This window comes from Saccostrea echinata, unplaced genomic scaffold (assembly GCF_033153115.1).
Source record: "Saccostrea echinata isolate AGI-Se365-2 ecotype Australia unplaced genomic scaffold, CSIRO_AGI_Sech_v1 ptg000062l, whole genome shotgun sequence".
Lineage (NCBI taxonomy): Eukaryota > Metazoa > Mollusca > Bivalvia > Ostreida > Ostreidae > Saccostrea > Saccostrea echinata.
The window spans coordinates 3,434,162-3,461,040 of record NW_026889811.1 but is presented as its reverse complement, the minus strand read 5'-3'; the positions used below and the strand labels follow the sequence as shown (position 1 = coordinate 3,461,040).

Sequence of the window (26,879 nt, the reverse complement as noted above, 5' to 3'; positions counted from 1 at the left end):
TGAAAGTCCAATTAAACAATACAAACTGTGAGTAAAATAAACACTACCCCTGAAAACATCACAGGTGGGATCAGGTCCCATTGAGGAATAGGTATTTTTTCCTGCAATAGTTGCAACATTAATTTGTACAATTAATTGTAACAATACCAAAATTTCTGGGGGCAATGTAGATTCAGAGACATCATCATCATTATCTTGTCCATATAAGAATGACCTGGAATATGGAGAAGGTGGAGAAATATATCATGTTTTGTTTGTGAGGAAAAAAAAGAAAGATAAACCTTTTTAAGAATTTATTTTTGCTTTTTAAAATTTTTTTTTTCCACAAATAAAATAGCTCCTGAATATACCAGTAAGTATAAATATTATGCAATATGTCAAAATTAAACAAGGTATACAGTAATTAAAAACAATCCTGCCAAAAAAGGCTACCAGCATGCAATATAAATGCCTTGGCACAATAATAACAACTTGTCCCCTAACTTTATTTTAGGGTGACATATTGACATGACAGATCTGTTTGATGAGGGCAACTAGCCCATATTATGCTGCTATATACTGTGAACTAGCCCATATTTATGCTGCAATATACTGTAAACAAACTTTTATTCCCTTGTGAGAAATATTTGCGAGTTTTTTTACCCTCATTTACTTGTGAATATTTCTTGACATGAACCATTAATTGGTGTATTTATGCAATTTCCTAAGTCACCAAAATTAATAGTAGACTAGTGGCTGGATTTCATACTGACAAATTAAGAATACAACAAGTCATGAATAATAAGTTGGTCTACAGTATCAACTTCTTTGTCAGCTGTACATCTCAATACTGGAGCTATTTACAGTTTGATTATTTATCATCATACCACACAGAATCAAACTTGGTGTAATTTAATATCACGGACAGGAGTTCCTCAGATTTACCTCCCTTGTCTCTGAGTCCCGCCAGTCTTGCCTCCAGATGGCTCTTTTCACGACAGAGTACCCAACAAAGGTAGATAGTGTGATTCAGCAAAGGAACAAGAAAGGGACAAGTCTGGTCATTGTTAATACAGGAAAGTGCTGACTCAGCATATTCAAGTGCTGTCTCTCGATCTCCTAGCTTTTGGTGACACACAGACAGTACACAGAGTGTGCACACTACATCAGTGTGCTGATCTCCTTGCAATCTCTCTTGCACAGGGAGGTATTTCTCCATGACGGTTACACAGTGAGAAAAATCACCTCCATGTATACTTTCCACTCCTTTCTGCATTTCTTCTTGGTAAAGAAAATTTTTAAATTCATCGGAAAATCGCAGTGAATCTATTGTGAATATGTGTGTCAGAAACTGCTCAAAGGCTCTGCTCCTCTGGGCTATGGTTTCATCTGTGAAATTTCCTATCACTAATTTTCCAGGAAATGATATGTGTTCCATATATTTTGGGAACTGTTTCTTTAGTTTTGTATTGAGGTCACTAAAATCTGAATATCTCTTCTCTATAAGACCGGGAGTCTTGTCTGGGTCCCCCTCTGTGCTGACTGACAGAGTGTACTTCTAAAAGACAACAGAAAATACTGCTGTGTTAAAGATTTATCTGAAAAATTAGGGATTACAGCTTAATTTTGCACCTGCATTTTGGAGAGGAAACAAAAGAAGGGAAAATTTCTTCCTAAAGTTCCTCAAAAGGGTAACCCAACCCCAACCCCCATTTTTTGCATATAAATGTATATCTACATGTTTCATTACTATGAGGAATAACAGTGAATACCTGGAGCTGAATTAATGTTTACTTTCTTGAAGCACACTCAAATTTTAACTTATTTAATTACCGATAAGTCATGACCTACTGGTAATTAGTGAAATCAAGAATATTGCTGCATTTATGGAAGCCTATTTAGGACCAATCAAAATATATTTCTGAATTCATTAGAACAATTTTTGGAATTTGTTATAACGAATTTAATTCGTTAAAACAATTTTTTGAATTCATTATATCTAATTTAATTTGTTATAACAAATTTGTTGAATTCGTTATAATGAATTCAAAAATTTGTTTTAACAGATTAAATTCCTTTAAACAAATTCTAAAATTTGAAATCTCGAATTAAATTCATTTAAACAAATTCTAAAATTTGTTATAACGAATTAAAGTCGTTTAATCAAATTCGATAATTAGGGCCTATAGAATAGTATTTGTGAATCTGTTATGACAAATTCAACAAATTTGTTATAACAAATTAAATTTGTTATTACAAATTCAAAAATTGTTATAACAAATTTAATTTGTTATAACAATTTTTAGAATTTGAACGAATTTAATTCGTTATTACAGTTTTTTGAATTTGTTATAACGAATTTAAGGTATTTGTTACTTAAATATGTTACATTTATCCCAGTGTTTTATCAGTGCACAATGACTTTGCTACTTAAGTATGTTTTATCAGTAAACAATGACACTGCTACTTATGTATGTTACATTTATCCCTGTGTTTTATCAGTGCTCAATGACACTGCTACTTAAAGGTGCTTGGACACAGATTTGAAGTTAATATTTTCTCAAATTTTCTGTAAAATTTCATGACTTATATGTTGCTATAGCATTTCATGATAAAATATAATAAAAATCTCATTTCATCTCGTAGTTATTGAAACTTAAAATTTCTGAACGCGTTTGATTAACACATCCTTGCACTTTCACAAATTTTGATTTTATTCTTATTACTTAAGAAAAGTGGCAATTTTGTTGTGTATTAATGAAAAATATTAAAACTATAATCCAGAAAACTCAGAGTAGAAATGTTCGAAAGCAAAACCCACTCACAGTACTGTCAGTCTGTGCTCAGTGGTGTGTGCAGACTTTAACAATTGAACACACCCGGTGAATCGTAAACATTAACAATAACAGAGCTCGTGCCCTGTTTACAAAAACAGTTTACGTTTCACGGGGTGTATTCAATTTGTTAAAAACTGTACACAACACTGAGCACGGGCTGACGATATTAGTGAGGGGGTTTGCTTTCGCACATTTCTACTCTGAATTTTCTGCATTATAGATGTAATGTTTTTCATTAATATACAACAAAATCGCTTCTTTTCTTAAATGTTAGGGATAAAGATAAAATTTGTGAAAGTGCAAGGATGTGTAAATCAAACGCGTCTAGGAATTCGTAGTTCCAATAATTTCCAGATAAAATAAGTTTTTAATTAAATTTTCGTGTGAAATGCTATTGCAATATATAAGTCGTGATATTATACAGAAAATTTGAGAAAATATTAACTTCAAATCTGTGTCTAAGCACCTTTAAGTATGTTACATTTATCCCAGTGTTTTATCAGTAAACAATGACTTTGCTACTGAAGTATGTTACATTTATCCCAGTATTTTTTATCAGTAAGCAATGATTTTGGTACTTAAGTATGTTACATTTATCCCAGTGTTTTATCAGTAAACAATGACTTTGCTACTGAAATATGTTACATTTATCCCAGTGTTTTATAAGTAAACAATGACTTTGCTACTTAACCACAAAGGAAGATCTGCCCTCGCTGGCTTTCTCCGCTTTTATAACCTCAAATATCACGCCTCTTGTTCCAGGGTTGTCTCCACTGATGGAAATAACGGCTGATTTTCTGTCATCCTCTGCAATTAAATTTGTTGTCCAGTAAAATCTATATAAATTTAAATTTCTGTCCAAAAAAAAAAAAAAAATAATAAATAAATAAAAAAATAAAAATAAAGGAATTGCATAAGATCTTCTGATAGATTTTCCTTGCTGACATGAAAAAGTCATGGTCTCATCTGATTTAAATTGTAAAATATAGTGAACAGTTAAAAATGACAGTGATTTTCTACAAAATAACAAATTACAACAAAATTTCATCAGTCTGCCAATTTATCTAGAAATTGCTTCAGCTTATTGATCGAGTACTAGAATAATTTCCTTATGAATAAGAAATAAGAATTGATATCATCATTTAAATTGGCTATTAGTGTTTTAATTGACAATAAATTCTAAAATCTATCTTTCCTGCTCAAATGTTCTTAAACCTTGTGCTTAAGAGGAATGACATCAGAAATTGAACTTTGATATTTTACATGACTTAATATACAACAAAATAATGCAGGAAATTGATGCTTGATTTTTAATGGTTTAATATATATTTTTAAAAAACACCTGATCATAGCTAAATGAATGTGAATCAAATATTCTTGTTTAACAAGAGGCCCATGGGCCAAATTGCTTACCTGAGCACTTTGACTAGGAAAAAGCAGAAATCAGTTCAGTATTGAAAAGTTTAAATATAACTGTGGTTCTGACATTTGATCTTCTGTTGAGGCCTTGCCCTACCTCCAGGGACACGATTGGAACACATGTGAAACTACTCTACTTGAGGATGCTTCTGAATTGAGAAGACTGGGTTTGATGCTTTTGAGAATTTTTTCCCCCTAGATATTCCCATGTAAAACGTTGATCCCCCATTGTGACTCCACCTATCCCAGGGGGTCATGATTTGAACAAACCTAATCTACACTACCTGATAATTCTTCCATATTAATATGACTCAACAAGACTTTGCTATTCTTGAGAAGAAGAATTTTCAAGATTTTTTTCTTATATATTTCTTTGTAAAAATTTGATCTCCCATTGTGGCCCTACATTAACCCGGGGTTCATGATTTGAACAAACCTAAATATACAATACCTAAGGATGCTTCCATATTAATATGACTCAATAAGACTTTGCTATTCTTGAGAAGAATTTTCAAGATATTTTTCTATAAGTATTTCTATGTAAAAATTTGATCCCCTATTGTGGCCCTACAATACCCCTGGGGGTCATGATTTAAACAAAATTGAATCCGCTCTACCTGAGGATGCTTCCTTATAAATATGACTAAACATGGCTTTGCTGTTCTTGAGAAGAAGATTTTCAAAGATTTTTCCTGTGTATTCCTATATAAAACTTTGATCCCCCATTGTGGCCCTTACTTATCCAGGGGGTCATGATTTGTATAAACTTGAATCTACACAATGTAAAGGTGTTTTGATCCCAGTATTTTTTCAAAATAAAAAAAAAAAAGATTTTTAAAGGATACCACCAAATTTTCACTATTTCTTTATTATATCCCCTAGGAAGAGGGAATGGCCCTTCATTTGAAAAACTTGAATCCCCTTCATCCAAGGATACTTTGTGCCAAGTTTGGTTGAAATTGGTCTAGTGGTTCTGGAGAAGAAGATGAAAATATGAAAAGTTTACAATTACAGACAGAAAAATGTCAATCAGAAAAGCTCACTAGAGCCTTCAGCTCAGATGAGCTAAAAATCATACAGAAGGATGAATTCGAAATATGCATGCTTATTATTGTTATTAATAAACATGCAACTGGACAAAGTGAATAATGAGCCTTTTTTCATTTTACTTTTAAGAGAAATTTGAAAAAAAAAAATCTTTATCAATATCATAGGAAGTTTTTGCTTACAATCTCGATCAGAAATGATTTCTATCTGAAGAAAGAGACGTATTAAATGTCGAAAGTAGCTTAGCAAGCTGAATTGAGAAAAATTAAATCTTTGTATGATTTATTTTCTCTTGGTCCCAAACTATGGAGGTACAACCCATAGATCCTCCAGCATCTGAACTCGCTATTGAAATTCTTGGAAATGTTTCATTGATTTAAATTTGCTATAACTTCATACTTGGTTTTGAGACTTCCTGGTTCTCTATTTTAAGTGTCAGGTTGTCGTGAAAGCTGTCAAATTCCTCTTCTTCGGCAGCCAGAAAATGGTCTTGTACATCCTCCTCGGTATCCAGAACCTGTTTCAGACCCTGACTGATACGACTGCCTCGTATAAAGCTCATTCTTTTTCATCTTGATCTTCACAACAACATTGTCAGTCACTGACGATTTTTCACTTTCATTTTCCAATATTAGGAGTGTTCGTTTCTTGTCAATTCGATCCTGTTTTATTCCACTGTCTAGCATGGTAATAAGATAAATATAACGAACAGTGATCGATTTCAAAAAATCCATAAACAATACAAATATGGGAAAAGGGCATAAAATACAGACCCCTGGAAATATAAGTGGTGGGATTAGGTGCCTAAGAGGAGTAAGCACCCCCTGTTGACCGGTGTCGCATAATATTTGGTCCGCCTCGTTTAAAGGTCCGAGGGGACCTAATACGATAACATATAAGGTCCGGCCTGCCTCTATAATAAAAGGTCCCCCCTCGGTTTAATATGCAGATTTTTCTCCTTTATTGATTCGAAATTAATTTGATTTATTAATCTTTTTAAATTATTTAAGGTATAGTTGTTATAAAAGTGTCCCTCCCAGCAAAATGGAGTTCCAGGGACGTACATGTATGTACATTGTATATACTAAAAGGATCAAGTCTTGCGATATCTCGCTAGTTGCTGGATTTCGTTAGCCAATTTTAATTAATTATATTTCTAATACTATGATATATCTCAGTACAAAACCTCAAATTATCTATCAAAAAATTATTCAAAATTTGATGTTAGCACTGATTAACTGTTAGCTCCTTATCGTAGTACATACCTCACAGGTAGTGCACAAAACAAAAAATATAAAGATGCAAAGATCTGTTGATCGAGTTAACTTATGGGAAAATCATGTACGACATGTGTTTTTTATAGTTTAAGTGATATCAATATTATCATTGCAGAATAAAAAAAAAATACATATATATAATACGCATACCTTCACTGGCACATTGTTCAGTATATGGTGTTCGTAAGTCCAACAATGATCATTTCATTACAGTCTCTTTCCTAACAACGTTCTACTTCCACTTCCCAAAAAGAATTTTCATATCTTTCGAAAGATATTTCATTATATTATTATTAATAATTATGCGTAATTCTTACGATTCATATTGTACCTAACTATAAAATAATTGGAGGGTCACTGTGACAGGGACTTGTGTTACGGTGTACTAGCCTATCCCGTTGTTGTTAAAACAACATGTCTGTGCTTTGGGGGTAGGCCTATTGTCTCACCTGACGAAACTTGAAGTCGCATATCCCCCGTGTTTTTATAACCATCGTTTCTTATCCAATTAAAGACTAACGATTATTTCATTCTACTTGATATTACCCCGGGGTTAACACTGGTTAAGGAAGATGTGCATTAATTGGCAACAATCGAGTTGAACATTTTAAGCAATAAAACACCCCCCCCCCCAAATGGAAAAGATTTTAAATGGTGTTGTTGTACATTTGGTGGGTGGGGTATAGCAAAATTATCTTAATCAGGGATCGACATTAACGGTTGTCCGATTGCCCGGGACAAGTAAATCCTCATTTCGGGCAAGTGAAACTGTCAACGTACTTGTCCGATCGGGCAAGTGAATTTCTCATAGAAATGTACATATTTAGTCAGCTTACATTAATTTATAAATAAAACAATAAATAGAATACTTCATTTCCGCCAGATACCTGACATTGATTTACATTAGGAAATCCTTGGTAGCGTTTCTAGAATATACGGACCATTTAAAAATCGGGTTCATTATTCTGTTTTCTTTCGTGATAAATACACTCTACTTATAACAAATTTGTTAACGTCTAATTAGGAAATTCATTCACAGAATATAAGTAACACGATGTATCCCAATCCAGATATGTATGTTTCATAGCAATTGTCTTCCTTTACTGTTGCTTTTTATCTCTGAAAATCACGATTCACAAAAGGATTCTACGGAAATTATTTTTTATAAACATAAAGTTTATTAAAAGACAACGGAGGGATAATGCTGCATGGCAGTGTGTTAACATATTAAATTGACAAGGACAGTGATACACATGTACAAACGAAGCATCGAAATTACTTTTTTTATGTAGCTCAACTTGCCAAGTTGACAGTAGTGTATTTGGTCACATTTTTTTCCTCTCAATTTACAGTAATAAAAATATTTTTCTTCCCTTATTTTGGGCAACCAAGTTTTGCATTCGGACAAGTCCAGGTCTGAGATCACTTGCCCGAAGGACAAGTGAATCTAAAAGTTAATGTCTATCCCTGTTAATACATGTCAAATAGTTTAAAAAGTACTGATGTTGTAGACTTTCCTCCCGCATTAATATTTTTTCCCAGAAAAACGAGCTTGGGTTTAAAGACCCCTCCCCCTTTTGGAAAATGAGCCTAGCATAGGATTTTATTTCCGGAATTTTTTTTAAAAATAATTATTGTTTATTTCATTCCCTACATTTTTGTAGTTTTTATTTCTGACGTTTTAAAATTTTCATCTCTGACATTTATCATCATAAGGTACTTTTCCGGCAATGAAAACAAAATTGAAATTTCCCTTATAAAAAATATTAAAGAATAAATCAAGAATAATTCATTGATTTCCAAATAATAAGTTCTGCTTATATTTAAAAGAATCTTATGATGATTTTATCCTCGGACACATGTAAGTGTAAGTTGTGAATTTTTGTTCATCTTTTCAAATCAAGATAAGCAGACTGAATTTGAGATCAGAAAGGTTAAGACAGAATTTATGACATACAGAAAGTATGTTTGAGGGAATAAGGTAATCAAAGTTGAGGGGATTCTGTTTTTCGGTGCTTTCAAACACATATAATTCAGTGGGCATTAAAATTTGGTGATCAAAAATTGATTGTTTTATTATTGAAATTATTGCATTTTATTACTAAACTTTGTATTTTTACTAGACTTAGTGTTGATTGTATTCTAAAATGAAAACAAAAAATGTCGGAAATGCAATGCAAAATTTCGGAAATGACATGCAGCGAGCTTGGAAGAAACAACCCCGGCTTTATTATCCACCATAGGAAATACTCAGTACGCTTCAGTATAGAATTTTCTCCTTTTCCAACTTCTTACTAGGGAGAATCTTATCCACCCATACTATTTACAGAGGGGTTTTACAGAGCAACTTGACATGTTTTTCCCCCTAAAATAAAAAGGAAAGTGTCTGTTGAGATCGCGACTGATATAAAAATTCATAAAACACCACCAAGTCGTGTTCTTTTGTTAATATTTTTTATATTTATTTTGATTTTGGTTTAAATTAGATTTACTTTTAGCGGCTATTTCTTTTTTATTTATGTGTGTGTGATGGGGGTTATGGTTCTCTTGTTGCACGTCATCAACATTACTAATTAAATAATAATATATATCCTTGGTCCCTTCAGACAGATGTTTATGGTTGCATATAGATATACAATACAGTAGACACATCTCCTGCAAACGTACATAGAGTGGATAATTAATTGTCATTAAAGTTTTCTCTTTTTGTCTGCATATTAAATGAAAAAAGTACACTACTACATGTAGTATATATGCAATTCTTATGCACAATTAGGCCATTCCAAGAGTTTTCTAAGTTAATTTAGCGTCCATCCTAAAATTAAAAACCTAATTATCTTTATTACCCTGGAAAAACACACGAACCAACAAAGAAAAAAACAAACAATAGGAACTTGCAGCATTTCCATAATTTTTGCTTTGTAAGTGAGATACATGTATGTGGGAAAAAAGAAAAAAAAGAGGGCGGACCTTTTATCATACTGCGTTTTAAGGTCCGCCCAGCCATTTTAACGAGTTTTTTTTCCCGCTACGATAACTTTTAATAAACTCTGTTCAAAATATTCGCCTTGTAATAGTAAGATATCTGAAATACAAAGGACGGACCTTTTATTACACTGCGTTTTAAGGTCCGCCCTGTCTCTTAATCTAGTTTTTATGCTACGAAAATAAACCCTGTTCAAAATTTTCGCCTTGTAACAGTACAATATCTGAAAAACAGAGGGCGGACCTTTTATTATACTGCGTTTTAAGGTCCGCCCTGCTTCTTTCTCTAATTTTTATGCTACGGAAATAAACCCTGTCCAAAATGTTTGCTTTCTAACAGTAAGACATCTGAATTATAGAGGGCGGACCTTTAAATATACTGCGTTTTAACGTCCGTCCTGTCTCTTTCTCTAGTTTGTATGCTGCGAAAATAAACCCTGTTCAAAATTTTCGCCTTGTAACAGTACAATATCTGAAAAACAGAGGGCGGACCTTTTATTATACTGCGCTTTAAGGTTCGCCCTGCCTCTTTCCTCTAGTTTTTATGCTACGAAAATAAACCCTGTTCAAAATTTTCGCCTTGTAATAGTAAGATATCTGAGATATAGAGGGCGGACCTTTTATTATACTGCGTTTTAAGGTCCGCCCTGTCTCTTTCTCTAGTTTGTATGCTAAGAAAATTACCCTGATCAAAATTTTCGCCTTGTAATAGTACGATATCTGAAAAACAGAGGGCGGACGTTTTTTATACTGCGTTTTAAGGTCCGCCCTGTCATTTTGACTAGTTTTTATTTTACGGAAATAAACCCAGTCCAAAATGTTTGCTTTCTAATGGTAAAATATCTGAAAAACAGAGGGCGGATCTTTTATTTTACTGCGTTTTAAGGTCCGCCCTGCCTCTTTCTCTAGTTTTTATGCTACGAAAATAAACCCTGTTCAAAATTTTCGCCTTGTAACAGTACAATATCTGAAAAACAGAGGGCGGACCTTTTATTATACTGCGTTTTAAGGTCCGCCCTGCCATTTTGACTAGTTTTTATTTTACGGAAATAAACCCTGTCCAAAATGTTTGCTTTCTAACAGTAAGACATCTGAATTATAGAGGGCGGACCTTTAAATATACTGCGTTTTAACGTCCGTCCTGTCTCTTTCTCTAATTTTTATGCTACGAAAATAAACCCTTTTCAAAATTTTCGCCTTGTAACAGTACAATATCTGAAAAACAGAGGGCGGACCTTTTAATATACTGCGTTTTAAGGTCCGCCCTGCCTCTTTCTCTAATTTTTATGCTACGAAAATAAACCCTGTTCAAAATTTTCGCCTTGTTATAGTAACATACCTAAAATATAGAGGGCGGACCTTTTATTATACTGCGTTTTAAGGTCCGCCCTGCCATTTTGATTAGTTTTTATTTTACGGAAATAAACCCTGTCCAAAATGTTTGCTTTCTAACAGTAAGACATCAGAATTATAGAGGGCGGACCTTTAAATATACTGCGTTTTAAGGTCCGCCCTGCCTCTTTCTCTAGTTTTTATGCTACGAAAATAAACCCTCTTCAAAATTTTCGCCTTGTAATAGTAAGATATCTGAGATATAGAGGGCGGAGCTTTTATTATACTGCGTTTTAAGGTCCTCTCTGCTTCTTTCTCTAATTTTTATGCTACGAAAATAAACCCTGTTCAAAATTTTCGCCTTGTAATAGTAAGATATCTAAAAAGTAGAGGGCGGACCTTTTATTATACTGCGTTTTAAGGTCCGCCCTGTCATTTTGACTAGTTTTTATTTTACGGAAATAAACCCTGTCCAAAATGTTTGCTTTCTAATGGTAAAACATCTGAAAAACAGAGGGCGGACCTTTTATTATACTGCGTTTTAAGGTCCGCCCTGCCATTTTGACTAGTTTTTATTTTACGGAAATAAACCCTGTCCAAAATGTTTGCCTTCTAATGGTAAAATATCTGAAAAACAGAGGGCGGAGCTTTTATTATACTGCGTTTTAAGGTCCGCCCTGCCCTTTCTCTATTTTTCATGCTACAGAAAAGAACCCTGTCTATAATTTTCTCTTTGTAATAGATAGATCAGAACGGGGGATTAAGGTTTTACATAGGAATATCTAGGAAAAAGTCTTCAAAAATCTTCTTCTTAAGAACAACAATGTCATGATTAGTCATATTGATATGGAAGCATCATCAGTAAGTGTAGATGTCCGTTTGTTCAAATCATGACCCCCGGGGTAGGGTGGGTCACAATGGGGGATCAAAGTTTTACATAGGATATATATATCGAAAAATCTTCTCCACAAGAACAGCAAAGCCATCTTTAGTCAGATTGATATGGAAACATCCTCAGGTATTGTAGATTCAAATTTGTTTAAACCATGATAACCGGTCATATAAAATTAATTTTCCGCCGGAATATGGCTGAAATATAGCCGACTCGGCGTTAAACCCTAATCAATCAATCAATCAAACCATGACCCCCTAGGGGTAGGATGGGCCACAATGCACTATCAGGGTTTAGCATGTGAATGTATGGGGAAAAAAATCTAAAACCTTTTTTTCAGGAACAACAAAGCCATGTTTAGTCACATTGATATAGAAGTATCTTGAGGTAGTGTAAATTCAAGTTTGTTTAAATCATGACCCCGAGGGGTAGGGTGGGGCTAGCGCTATATCTATAAAAATCATGACACCTCGGGTAGGGTGGAGTCACAATAGGGATTAATGTTCTACATTGGAAGATATGTTAGAATAAATTTGCTGATGAAAAACAGCAGGGCCTTATTGACTCAGGTGAGCGTTGTGGCCCATGGGCCTCTTATTTTATGTCAAGGTCTTGGAAAATCGTACGACGATTCTTTTATAAAAGGCAGTGACGAATCTGAATGTATAATGGTATAGTACAATGTATATTTATCTAAAATATATTCACCACATACGATCAAAAGATATGTTCAGATTTATTATCCATGTATATCACAAAAATGTTATGTTAGAATGATCATTAGTTGTACTGTATCCGTATCTACAGACTTCGATTCATATAGCATGAAAAAGAGGGAGTACTTGTTGCTGTATTCATACAATGAATTGGGAAAATAATCACCTTAAAAATAAGAAAGGGGTTCATCAACACTACGTACATAATGTATGTAGTAAATGCCCTGTGTGACAAGTAAAAAGAAATCTGTAATACACCAGATGGTGACAGGTGTTTATTTTCTACGTACTTGATACGCAAGGAGCAGATGAAAATTATTGCAACCCCTCCCCCTCTTCCTCACCTGAGATGCAATGTATCACCGGAAATTTCTCCAGCCAATACCCGAAATTATTCATATAACATGCGCGGATCTGGGGGGGGGGGGTCGGGAGAACCCCCCATCTGGAATTTGCAGAGTTATTAAAAGTATATACTGAAGTAAATAAAAAATGACTTTGGACCCCCTTAGAAAACGTGGACCCTACCATCACCACCACTTTATAGGTGTTTTTCACGTTTTGGAAATGGAATTGGATTTTACGCTTTTTTTTTCTTCCTTGTCAAGAAATTTTTGGGTTAGAAATTTTTTTGACTGGCATGGACCCCCCCCCCCCCTCCCCCTGGAAAAATTCTTGATCCGCGCCTGTATAATCATTATTCAAAATTGTTAGGTAATATCCGAAACAACATATGTGCAATGTATAGCATTTATGAAAATCGAACTTCAAAAATTCTGTCATGACAGCATGAAACCGATTGCATTATTTCCTCCATGGTTACCACGGAGAATGACTGAGGACTTCGAAAAAGATAATTTAAGGACATTGGCAAGGTTCCTAGCTTTCGTAAAGAACTGATTTTTCAAAAACTCTTGAGCAGGTGTAGTGGTACTAAACAAAACACTTTATTGGTTTTCACCGCGTAGAAAATCACTCTCAATCAAGCTACAGACAGCTCAGTATTACTCCATATCATTATTCGTAGGGAAAGTAGTTCCCGGAGAGTATGGAGTTTGACTCTCAGTCATACTCCATACAGTGTCAATTCTCCAGGTCTACTTGGTATGGAGTTGTAGCGTAACGTAATACTGAGCTGTCTGCAGCTTGGACTCTCATGATGGAAAACCCCATGAATTACCTTTTTTCTACGGATAACCGTGAGTTGCCACTTTCCTTAAATGAATAAAATAAAAAATCATAAATAATCAGCGTTTTATAAAAGAAATATATCTTTGATTTAAAATTAGACTGAAACGCTTCTAGTCGACATCACGAAAATGTACATATCATGTAGCTTGAAATGGGAAATGTGACGCACGCTTGACAACGTCCCCAGAAACAGTCAGTCAGTATATTTCTGGGTGCATTGGGGGGGGGGGGGGGTTATTGCACAAATTAATGTAGGAAAGAGAAATTCTTTGATACGCAAAAAAAGGAAGAGGATTAGCTGATGTTCCCTCCCCCTTCCCCCGTTCATACAGACGTGAGATACATAAATGACTTGTATATAGAACTGGACATTCAACTTTGCCCAAAATGCTTCATGTCAGTAATAAAAGAAAATATTTTACAATAATGATTTCAAATTTTAATCGGTCATGCAATACAGCCTGCTAGATTATCCCACAGTCTGTCTATTATAGTCACAGTAAAATGTGTAATTTCTTTTTCTTTTGGCAAAAAAGAAAAAAAAAAATACAAAAATGAAATATTATTTCATATGTAGTTCATTATGACGAGGAAGAGTGATGTTTTTATAAGAAAGAATTAAATCCAAACCATGATTATACTTTAAATCTGATGTATATGTCTTCAACATTGAGTTACCTGTTTTAAGCTTTAACATTACATGTATTTTGTTTCTGCAGTAAATATAGATCGAATACAACATTAGGCTATATATTACCCTATCCACAAATAAAGGGCAAAATATTATAAACTGAAAACAAGTTTATTGTTAAAACTAAAGGGAAGCATATACATAATTTTATTTTCTATTGGTCTTAGTATTAAACTCTACACTTGGAATAAGAAATTTCTTTAAATATTGTAATAAAAATAGACTATATATAATTATACATATCACAATTTTGATGTGTACGCATGAATATCATAGCAATATTATAATTTGTTCTTCAGCATAATTTATTAAAATAGAGAATTCATATCTATTGATTTAAAGCAAACACATGACCATTACATTGTCATTGCTATCTGCCGCAGGCTCTACCTGCGAGTACCTGTCAGGTATACTTCACACCCCCATTGTTTTATTGCCTATACACACCGGCAGATTTCACACCTTTAATCGTCCTAATTTACACAAAGCAAATGCTGGGGGAAAACAAACACAAATCCAATAAATGCGACATTTTTTAAATCATTGCCCTAAACGGTATTGCTAAAAGCACACTAAACATGGAGTAGCAATTCCTGCCCTACGAGATATATTGTACAAAAAAGTAAACACAACAGCAAGGGTAAATCCTTAATCTTTCTCCGTATGATGTAAACAAACTCTCTTTAATTTTATGTGTTTAAGTCAAGATTAAAACATTTTTGCACCACCCGGACCTTTAAACTTCGGCGGACCTTTTCTTATACGGGCCGGACCTTTTCTTATAAAAGGCGGACCTTATATGTTATCGTATTAGGTCCCCCCGGACCTTTAAATGAGGCGGACCAAATATTATGCGACACCGGTCACAATCGCCGTGAAATTATTGAGATTTTTTTGTGTCAGCCAATCAGAGCGAAGCACACGTGCATGCGCGTGTTTTCTTGCTTACTCAACCATCTCATCTTATCCACACCACTAATATATGTTATATAATAAAGTTCAAAGCATATCATCAAAAATGGGAAGGTTAAAGCTGTTTCGATTGTATCAGTTATTAAAAATACTCCTCGCACGCACGCGCACGTGCATTCAAGTCCGCGCATCTACAGAACATGCCTGTTTACCCTTAAAAGGTTTCGTCTCAATCCGATGAGTAGTTTCCGAGAATCTAGCGGACAAAAAAGTACCGGAGAAGAAATTTTTGAAAAAAAAATATGTTCCCAAACTTCGTATGGGATACATAACTATGTAATTAAAGCTATATATGGCGTATCTGAGCTAAAAAATAAAAATACGAGATTTAGTGTAAATGAACATGCATGATCTTTGTTATTTACGCTCAAATTAAGGGGAGACAGGACACATGTCACATGACTCAATTGACTACCTCATAGTCACCGTTAATGTTGGTGTTAAATGTTGTTAAGGTCAAGATCTAGTAAATAAAAGGAGCCTACAGATTTCTCAAATTTGAGAAATAAATTCCTTTAATGAAGCTTTATAAGTATAGCTTGGTCGAATAAGGTGTTTCGGGGCATGGTTTGTAGGTAAACAAGACGAAAAATCATATTATAAACTGTCATTTTCATTGAAAAATTAAGAAAATCAGTCATGAATATGGGAGTTTTTTCCATATCAGACAAATTAAATGTATCCAGATTGCCCACAGTCTCTCAGAAAACGGCAATTTTGTATGTTCTTAGCCTCTTCTTTAAAATAATATTAAATTGAATATAGTTTTCGGGATTACTTTTCACATAATTTCAAATTGAAAAAAGAAAGTTTAATTTGATTTTGACGTCATAATGGATCTAGCACAAAAATGCATTCTAAAATCATTTACTAGAGCTTGACCTTTTCAAATTAAACTTTCTTTTTTCCCGTACTTTACGGCTGTAATAGAATTATGTAGAAAATAAAGTATTTTCCTGAAATTCAATTTGAAATCGTATAAAAAGTAATCCCGGTTCCTATATTCAATTTTACATTATTTCAAAGAAGAGGCTAAGAACATACAAATTACTGTTTTCTGAGAGACTGTAGGCAATCTGGATACATTTCATTTGTCTGATATGACAAAAACTCCCATATTCATGACTGACTTTCTTAATTTTTCATTGAAAATGACAGTTTAAAATATGAGTTTTCGTCTTGTTTACCTACAAATTATACCCCGATACACCTTATTTGACCAAGCTATAGTTATAAAGCATCATAAAAGGAATTCAGTTCTCAAATTTGAAAAATCTGTAGGGCTCCTTTCATTTACTAGATCTTGACCTTAAGAAGGCTTGGGGGTCAACAAATTAACCATCAGATATAACTTAATTTTTTAGGTATGATATCTTAAGCTGTCAACTTTCATTTGGCAAAGAAAAATTTCATAAATTTTAGTTTTAAAATTTGATTATTTTTGTATATCTTTATATGGAGCTCTTCTTCTAAAGGAGATCAATATAGACTGAAAATGGCCACAACCCCCCAGCCTTCTCAAAATCACCTGTATCTGTATAATTTTTGTTCAACTTGTTGAGCTTAAAAATTTTATGTAAAAAAAAAAAATTAAAAAATTATATTTACATTTGTAAATGTTTTCCTTTATATAACACTATTAAAAGCAACGCGTATCTATATCCGTATAAACACGGGTTCCTCGCGTCATAAACGTTCGACGTAATTTCTCAGTGACGTCATAAAGGGTCGATCAATAGATCAAACTCGTGCCGTTGAGTTTGAAAAAATAAAACATTTCATGCGTTAAAGGTTATAATCAGGCTAATAAATAATATGAATAAGTCACAAATGTAAATATAAGTAATAAGGTATCATTTTAAAACATCTATCGGGATATAAATACGGGTTGGTACGAGATCAAATTTACCATAAAGCCCTTCGGGCTTTATGGAATTTGATCTCGTGACCAACCCGTATTTATATCCCGATAGATGTTTAAAAATGATACCTTATTTCTTAATTAAACGATCATGTAAATATTAAAAAATTGTGAAATCGATTGATCCATCCTCTGTATCTAACATGTCCGTGACGTCATATATGATCTCTCAGTGCAGTGAGATCAAGTACACGTTGATTAGTGATTACTTTGTCAGTTTCAAAACATTAAAACACTTTACAGTCAATGCATCGTGATAAATTTTTTGAAGCAGGAATTGCAATAATAATTTTTACGTGTTTGGTAGCAGAGATTATCTGAATCAATATTCCATTTCGCTTGTGTAAGTTTTCGTGTGACGTCACAGTTGTTTTCCCGTATTCTGAAAATGTAAACATGAAGCGTTTTTACCATGCTTAGCTTATGTCTTGTTCAACTATGTCCTGTGTGATAATGAGGTAAGCTTCACCTTACGATATTGCTACTATATTAATTACTACGAAAAAGGTCCTCAGTTCAATCCTAAATTTTTAAAATATTTATTGACAGAATTTTTTCACAAGCGCGTTTATTTTTTTGTCGTTGAAGCCGTCTTGAAAAGTGCGTAATTTATCCAGTCCATATACATTGAGAAAATATGAAAAAAATGCCGTAAAAATTCTAAACACTTTTTATATTCTGAATATTTGAAGAATTGTGTATTCTTATACATATTTTTTGTTTGTGTTTAAAAAATTCCCATTATAGACTCAATAATGGACCCGTTAACACGAAGAACCAAAACTTAAAACATACACTGTACGGAGCGATATTTGTATGGCGATATCTCTTAAACAAGTCAAGAAAAGTGATGACAGAATTGCTTTAAGATATGTAGGACATACTAAATTAAAGATATACAAAATATGAAAAAAATTCATTGACTAGATTTTTTCAGCTCAAGGTCCCATTCCTCCTTATTTTTCATCGATTTTGAACTTGAATAACCCCTACGTTTCTAATGTTAAATTGAATTTAAACTGTGTCTGATATTTAAATACGGAGTCGGTAAATAAATCGGTTATATTGGTTTAAATTTCTAATATCTATGAAACGCGATTGATTTAAATTGTGTAATTTACAGGAAAGTCCTATCTTGATACAAAGTAATAAAACAAATAGAAAGATCTTTTTAATTTTAGTTAGTCTGAACTTATAAAAATATGCCATATATGACTTTAAGATTCTGTGAAAGTATCATTAAAATTTATTCAGTGATATAGGAGGAGTTGCGTATAAGAAAATAATGATTATCCCTGGTATAATAGAAAGAATGACAGTGTTTTGCTATGGGAAATCTAAAATATGCGTCCAATCGAAAAGCAAAAGAGGAGGTGCACAAAGGCACCGTGTAGTAAAGATTCTGAGAAAGTACGAGTATCATTTAATTTTATTCGGTGTCGGAGGAGTTGCGGATAAGAGATGCATGGGTACCCCAAAGCGTAAAGGACGGATGGACATCCCCATCACTATACATTCCCTTAATAATCTTCATTACCCTCTCCATCGATGCGAATTTCTATCATCTGTGGCGTAGTTTGAGAAAAAGCTCGGCCGGGGGTCATCTTCCCCCTGTCCGATTGATTGGACACATAATTCAGGTTTCCCGAAGCAAAACATGGACACTGCCACTCTATCTATTATATCAGGGGTACTCATTTCTTATCCGCATATAATGAAATTAAAAAATAAAAATAAAATGAATGAATGATGAAGTTGCGCAGACGAAACGTCGTAGACTGCGTCGTTGGCGCTCAGCACAGACATCAGTTATATTAAATGCGACTGTGCAACTATATTTAACTTGTGTCGGGAGCAAGCATTCTTCTAGAACATATATGATATATGTACGTTAAACCAAAAAGAATTTTAAATCGCTAAGCATTAAGTGTTTTTGTATGAATACATTTGTTAACAATTGAAAAACTGATTTTTTAAGATGTATTATATTTATGTTTATTCGATTATTTTTAGAATGAGGTGAAAATAAAAAGTTGTGTACGGGGAGCATACCAAAATGGCGGCGTCGAAGGTGAAGAAATCGAGATTTATCGACAATACACATGTTTCCAACATAATGCAGAAGTTAAACGAACAAAGACAGAGTAGTAAGTTTTGTGACGTCATTCTTAAGGTCTGTGATACCAGTGTACCTGTGCATTCCAATGTTTTAGCGGCTGCTAGTCCATATTTTCATACGTTCCTGGGACAGGGGGAAGATGACCCGCGAGCTTTTTCTCAAAACACACCACAGATGATAGAAATTCACATAAATGGAGAGGGTAATGAAGATAACTGTAGTGAAGCTATCAAGCTTGTTATTGATTACATGTACACAGGTGAAGTTGCCATCTCTTCAGCCATCATCAACCAAGTAGCACAAATATCCAAGATAATGTGTTTATATAAATTAAGTTCCTTTTGTGAATGGTTTGTCAAAGAAGAAAGTAAAGCTGAAAAGCAAATGGATGTTTTTTATGAAGATACAATGGTTGATGGTGAAAATGTTGAGGTGACGCCACAAAGTGGAAGATTAGCTGAATCTTTTCTCGTTGATATTGAGTCCCCATCTACAAGCTCCCCTCTTACTGCAAATTCCGAGAAGGATGAAAGTGAAAATTCAGAAGCTTTTCACCATTCTAAAAGAAAAAGAGGCAGACCAAGAAAGATAACTCAAACAGAAGATGAAAATGAAATTTATGGTCCTAAAAGAGGAAGAGGCAGACCAAGAAAGATAACTCAAATAGAAGACAGTCACACAGATGAAAAATCTCTTCCAGAGAAAAAGAAAATCAATGGTGAAGTTGGACATTCTGATGATGAAACACGTGAAAGTTTCAAGGATACCAGTGCTGAAGATGGAGGGAATGTAACTGAGTTCTCATCAAGAAGTGGCAGAAAAAGAAAACTTACCATTAAGATGCAATACCTCACTAACTCTAATGATGATTCTCTTTCTGGTTTAGGGTTTGTCAGAAAGAGAGACAGATATAAATGTGCATTCTGTCCCTTCTCCACAAATTCTATTCATAATCATCAGCAACACAACCAGGCCCATGATCGGGCCAAAAGGAAATACATGTGTGAAACTTGTGGATATACATCAGAAAAGGCAAAGAGTATGCATGTCCATAAGAAGGAGCACCTTCATGAAAACTACAACTGTGATCTGTGTGAATACAATGGGGATACAAAAGAAAACTTTGAAAACCACATGAAAAGACATGATGATCCCTTGCCCTTCTTCTGCAAGTACTGTGATCATAGATTCAGGACCAAAACTCAATTAAACTTCCACTATCCTAAGCATTCAAAACTGAAACCATTTGTATGCAAAATATGTGATGCTGGATTCAAATGGAAACATGCACTAAAAAATCATATGGTAACCCACAGTACCACAAAAGAACATTTGTGTGATGTATGTGGGTTTGCTACAGCTCATAAAAGTCAATTAAAAGCTCACAAACTTGTTCACACAGGGGACACTTATAAATGTCCTGAGTGCAATTTTCAAGCAACAAGGAAGCAGAACTTGAAGTACCATATGGTGACCCACACTCGAGAAAAACCCCACCAGTGTGAGGTGTGTGGGCAGTCATTCTCCCTCATCAAAAACATGAAGCGACACATGCTGTTACACACAAATGAAAGACCCTATAAATGTGACCAGTGTACCTTCACCACAACTCGCTTTGATAAGCTAAAAGAACACTTGAAAAAACAACATGGACAAGGGGACGATTCAAAAAAGAAATCAAAAGAAATGGCCAAAACTTCTGAGCATTCAAAATTGCATCCCCAGGCCTCTAAAATCCTGACTGGTGACCTGTCAGATGTAACGGAGGTACCAGTGACAGAAGTGGTAGACACAGATGTCCTGTCCACTTTACAATCTCTCCAGATTCAGGTGGAGGGATCTAAAATTGTGGGAGTACCACACGCACAGAGAGAAGTGTTGATACCAACAAGTGGTGACAGTCTACAACCTATCAGCCTTATGAAGTTTCAGGAGGATGGGAGTGAAGTTACATACCATTTTGTACAGCTAGAAACAACATGAAAGATTCAGTTAACAAATTAGTGAAATATAAACTTATTGATTGCTAATAAAAAAAAAAATATGTTGTTAAATATTTGTTGGACTGAGCAAAAACTTTTCACATTATTAAAAGGTCTAGATTTTAACAATTATTTTAACAGTTTATTTCACTTATTAATAAGAAGTCCTTTTGTTTTGCTTGTACATTGTATACACATTTAGCTCACCTGAGTTAGAGGCCCAGGTGAGCTTTAGATCCATGGTCCATGTGCCTGCTGTGTGTTGTGTGAAGTTTGTAAAATTTTAACATTTTCACCTTTTTTAGGTCACCTGAGTCAATTAGCTGCAGATCTGTGGCTCGCTGGTCTGAAAAAATTGGGATGGACGACCAGAGCTACAGTGCCACCCAAAGAAAAAACTTTATATTTATTGCACACAAAAAGTTGTGTTCATTTCTGGATTAATTTCTCCAAATTCTTACCTCAACTGCACAAAAGCCAGACCCTAAGACCATAAACTGAGAATAGTTAAGTCAAAATTTTGATTTTTAATATCTTGAGTTTTATTTAATGTATTTGCTTAAAAATTTGCAATTTTATATAACATTTAAATTCAAATATATGAAGAAAATTTTGTTTCATTATTAAAATTATTTCATAAGTTACAATTGGATTGAAATTTTGACTTAAGTCTCAGTTTATGGTCTTGGGGCCTGATTTCAAAAAATTTTTGGGACCTCTATCAACTACTCTCGTATTGAATATGTACGCAGTGCATTGGACTGAATTATGTTGCCACCCAAAATGGCAGTATGAATAGGCAAAATATTTGATGGTCTCAATTTCAGACCCAGAAGGGCTATTAACAATGGTTTTAAGGAATAATTTTTTGTGGAAATTGAGAAAAAATATGTTAGGAACACAAAGTTTGTAATATTTTGAGATGGCAGTTTGAGAGACATGGAGAAACAAATTGATAAACAGTGCATTGTGCATATAAATATACTTTTTTTTCAGTGGGTGGCACTGTAGGTCTCAGATCTGTCAATATATATTTTTAGTCCCCTACCGGTGAAAGCGGAGGGGACTATAGTTTTTTTTTTTCAAGAGAGCTACAGTTCTGCAGCTACAAGTCACTTGGCTGACCTATTGTCATTTATTTTTGTCTGACTTATTTCCTCATCTGTTCCTTGTAAACTTTAAAACATTTTGAGGTTCTTCTCATAAACGTCTGAAGCAAGATTAACCAGTTTTGTTGTAGAGTATTTATGAGTGAAGGGTAACAAAGAAGATCAATTTCATTGTACCCCCAAATTAATTCTTTACTCCTGGTCATCAAGCAGACAAACTTTTGATGATTACAAAAAGCAATGGGGCCTTTACCAAAATTGTGAAATTCATGACCCCTGGGTCAGAAGTTCTGGAGTTATGATGGAGTTCCTGTTGAATATATAGTGAAATGCATTATTTTTTGAAAATATTTTTTCTCTGCTCCTAAGTATTAAGCAAACAAACTAAGTGTATGGTTGTAATGAGTAAGGGTGCTTCTTCCAAAATTATGAATTCATGTCCTCTGGAATTCTTAGGCTTTAATGATTATTATATATTGAAAATGCAGAACTTTATGTTTTGAAAATCTCTACTCCTGGGTAGGCCCTATTTGGTAAATAAATTAAGTGCATAGTTATGATGAACAAAGTTGCCTCTTTTTTAAATGTGAAATGAATTTCATAGCCCATGGGTCAGGGCCTCTGATGTTAGGGCAGCGCTCTGTTTATGTAGTGAAAATGCGTTAATTCTTTGAAAATATTCTTCTCTACTCCTTGGTATTTAGCAGATAAACTAAGTGCATAGTTATGATGAGCAAGGGTGCCTTGTCCAAATTGTGCAATTCATATCCTGGGTCAGGGGTCATGGTGGTAGGGTGAAACTCTATTGAATTATATAATAAAATTGCATCAATGTTTTGAAAACTCTATTCTGTGCTCTGGGCTTCTAGGATGCAAACAATGTACAAAGATATAATGAGAAAGGGATTTTTACCAGGTTTGTGAAATTCAAGACCACTGGATCAAGTGTTCTGGTGCAGGACAGGCCTAGGGCTCAATTGACCTTAGTGAAAGGACAAGGTGCGTTTGGCACAAAATTTGGCCCCGTGTCAAAATTAAATAATATTCCTTAAAACTCTTTGAGAGAGTATATATTTTCATGAAATTATCAATATATGCATGTACAAAGCTTTACTTATGTTTTAGATAAACGTAAAAGTAGCATAGTTTACTACAACGTTGTGATATTTTGACGTTGCTTTGTGCGACGTCAGTAACAAGAATGGGACGTCATGTTTTAAAATAAATCCAGCTTACATGTGTCACAGGGTGAATTATAATTAATTAATTAATATTACTAATTATCATTCATATATTCATACATTTGTCTAAGGCATTATATTATTATAGTAAGTAATGAATTCCGTTCTCACTACGGAATTTACTATGTTCATTCATTGCCTTATTCATTCATTCATTCATTCATTCATTTATACGGGTGAGTGGTCAGTGAGAGTACGGGTGTGTGAGTGGTCAAACTGGTTTTATTCTGTCCCCTGCGCATTCGCGCCAATACTAATTCTCAAGCACTCCAACCTAAGACTTTGGGGAGAGAAGACGCTCTCTCTCCCCAACACAACTTTATCTCATGATAATTGTGAACTTCAGTCTAGGAATTACGGTAAGAAATAATTGGTAAATTATTTCTAAGGATTTAATTATTATTCAATATCTCTTTGATCATTTTATTCAAATCGAGTATTTTCTAAATTATCCAAATTTATAAAATTTAAATTATGATCCGCGTAAAAGTGTGAGTGAGGCGAGAGATATTTAATACCTGTTGTTATATTTCAGGTCACCCTTCCTTCTATGTTATAAATTCCTTAATCGTAGATTATATGTTATATATAAACATCGAACCCAGCAGCCGTGTTGTTAGCTCACCTGAGCCGAAGGCTCAAGTGAGCTTTTCTGATCACATTTTGTCTGTAGTCCGTCTGTCCGTCTGTCTGTCCGTCTGTAAACTTTTCACATTTTCGACTTCTTCTCAAGAACCACTGGGCCAATTTCAACCAAACTTGCCACAAAGTATCTTTGGGTAAAGGGGATTCAAGTTTGTTCAAATGAAGGGCCACGCCCTCTTCCAAGGGGAGATAATTAAGAATTCGTGAAAAATTAATGGCATCATTAAAAAATCTTCTTCTCAAGAACCACTGTGCTTGAAAACATGAAACTTATGTGGAAGCATCCTCAGGTAGTGTAGATTCAAGTTTGTTCAAATCATGACCCCCGGGGCTAGGGTGGGGCCGCAATGGGCGATCGAAGTTTTACATAGGAAATATACAGGAAAAATCTTTAAAAATCTTCTTCTCAAGAACAGCAAAGCCATAATTGGTCATATTTATATGGTAGCATCCTCAGATAGTGTACATTCAAGTTTGTTCAAATCATGACCCCCGGGGGTCGGGTGGGGCCACAATGGGAGATCAAAGTTTTACATAGGAATATATAGGAAAAATCTTCAAAAATCTTCTTCTCAAGAACAGCAAAGCCATGATTGGTCATATTTACTTGGAAGCATCCTCAGGTAGTGTAGATTCAAGTTTGTTCAAATCATGACCCCCGGGGGTAGGGTGGGGCCACATGGGCGATCAAAGTTTTACATAGGAATATATAGGAAAAATCTTTAAAAATCTTCTTCTCAAGAACAACAAAGCCATAATTGGTCATATTTACATGGAAGCATCCTCAGGTAGTGTAGATTCAAATTTCTTCAAATCATGACCCCCGGGGGTCGGGTGGGACCACAATGGGCGATCAAAGTTTTACATAGGAATATATAGGAAAAATCTTTAAAAATCTTCTTCTCAAGAACAGCAAAGCCATGATTGGTCATATTTATATGGTAGCATCCTCAGATAGTGTACATTCAAATTTGTTCAAATCATGACCCCCGGGGATCGGGTGGGGCCACAATGGGAGATCAAAGTTTTACATAGGAACACATAGTAAAAATCTTCTTCTCAAGAACAGCAAAGCCATGATTGGTCATATTTATATGGTAGCATCCTCAGATAGTGTACATTCAAATTTGTTCAAATCATGACCCCCGGGGGTCGGGTGGGGCCACAATGGGCGATCAAAGTTTTACATAGGAACACATAGTAAAAATTCTAAAAAAAAAAAAAAAAAAAAAAAAAATTTGTTAAGAATAGCAAAGCCATGATTGGTCATATTTATATGGTAGCATCCTCAGATAGTGTACATACAAATTTGTTCGAATCATGACCCCCGGGGGTAGGGTGGGGCCACAATGGGCGATCAAAGTTTTACATTGGAACACATAGTACAAATCTTTAAAAAAAACAATTTGTTAAGAATAGCAAAGCCATGATTGGTCATATTTATATGGAAGCATTCTTAGATAGTGTACATTCAAGTTTGTTCAAACATGACCCCTGGGGATCGGGTGGGGCCACAATGGGTGATCAAAGTTTTACATAGGAATACATAGGTTAAATCTTTAAAAATCTTCTACTCGAGAACAGCAAAGCCATGATTGGTCATATTTAAATGGAAGCATCCTCAGATAATGTAGATTCAAATTTGTTCAATTCCTGACACCCCCCCCCCCCCAACCACTTTTATATTTAAACTTTTCAACCTTTCAAGATTGAAATGATTTCTGCTTTTTCCTAGCCATAGTGCTCAGGTGAGCGATGTGGCCCCTGGGCCTCTTGTGTTGTATTTTACCACATATATAAGGCTGTGACACATGTATATTTTACTATATTTATATTTGCTGTATTTTTCTACTAAGCCAGCTGTGAAATTGATTTGAAAGTCATTTTTGTGCATACTCATGCGTAGAAATATACACGGTGAAACTGGCGCTAAAATGACGTCACAATGAGGCTACAGAGACGTAAATAAAAATGTAACGATATAGGACAGCAGGAAATTCAAATACTGAGTATATCATTAGTGCTTTTAAACTTGAAAAATGTAAATATATATAAGGAATGATTTTAAGTTTAGTGTGAATTATTGGTGTGTAAATCACACAGACTTGCACGTAGGCATATTTTTCATGAAGCGCTATGAAATATGCCTACGTGACAAGTCTGTGTGATTTACACACCAATAACTCACACAAAACTTAAAAACATTCCTTAAATGTACTACTATGTACGTATATTAAATTTCATTTTCATATAAACGTAAATGTCCATGTATTGGTCTACATATGATAGCATACTAGTACCATGCTTACTAAATTATTTTTCATAATTAAAGACAAATCTTCAAATCAATTGGTATGGTTGGCTTTGAAAATTTTTGAATCATAAAGGAAAAAAGGGGTGTACATATACAGTACATTCTAAGCGGATTTCTGACTTTCCGAGCTCCGCATTGGCACAAGCAAAGTATTGGCTTTATTTTTTAACTTGACGATCCGTAATTGCCAAGCTTTGTTAAAAAAGACTT

The 26,879-nt window shown here is 34.4% G+C and overlaps 2 protein-coding genes across 2 annotated transcripts in view; one reads left to right on the top strand and one right to left on the bottom strand.

Moving 5' to 3' along the window:
- Positions 1-296: 296 nt before the first annotated feature.
- LOC133175511 (sorting nexin-21-like) overlaps positions 297-26,879 on the bottom strand; it is a 182,616-nt gene continuing 156,033 nt past the window's right edge. Inside the window, exons 2-4 of the mRNA XM_061310630.1 lie at positions 5,682-5,848; positions 3,508-3,623; positions 297-1,537 (exon numbers count right to left, since the gene is read on the bottom strand). Coding sequence (XP_061166614.1) covers positions 851-1,537; positions 3,508-3,623; positions 5,682-5,844 — 966 coding nt within the window. The 5' untranslated portion in view covers positions 5,845-5,848 and the 3' untranslated portion in view covers positions 297-850. The remainder of the gene's footprint in view (positions 1,538-3,507; positions 3,624-5,681; positions 5,849-26,879) is intronic.
- On the top strand, positions 19,126-21,867 carry LOC133175408 (zinc finger protein 585A-like). The gene is made up of 2 exons (XM_061310515.1): positions 19,126-19,145; positions 19,273-21,867. Exon 2 carries the CDS (start codon positions 19,316-19,318, stop codon positions 21,359-21,361), a length of 2,046 nt encoding a protein of 681 aa, XP_061166499.1. The 5' UTR covers positions 19,126-19,145; positions 19,273-19,315; the 3' UTR covers positions 21,362-21,867.

Bases quoted from the DNA above. Each gene is read 5' to 3' on its own strand.
- LOC133175408 (XM_061310515.1), top strand. From the start codon at position 19,316: ATGGCGGCGTCGAAGGTGAAGAAATCGAGATTTATCGACAATACACAT.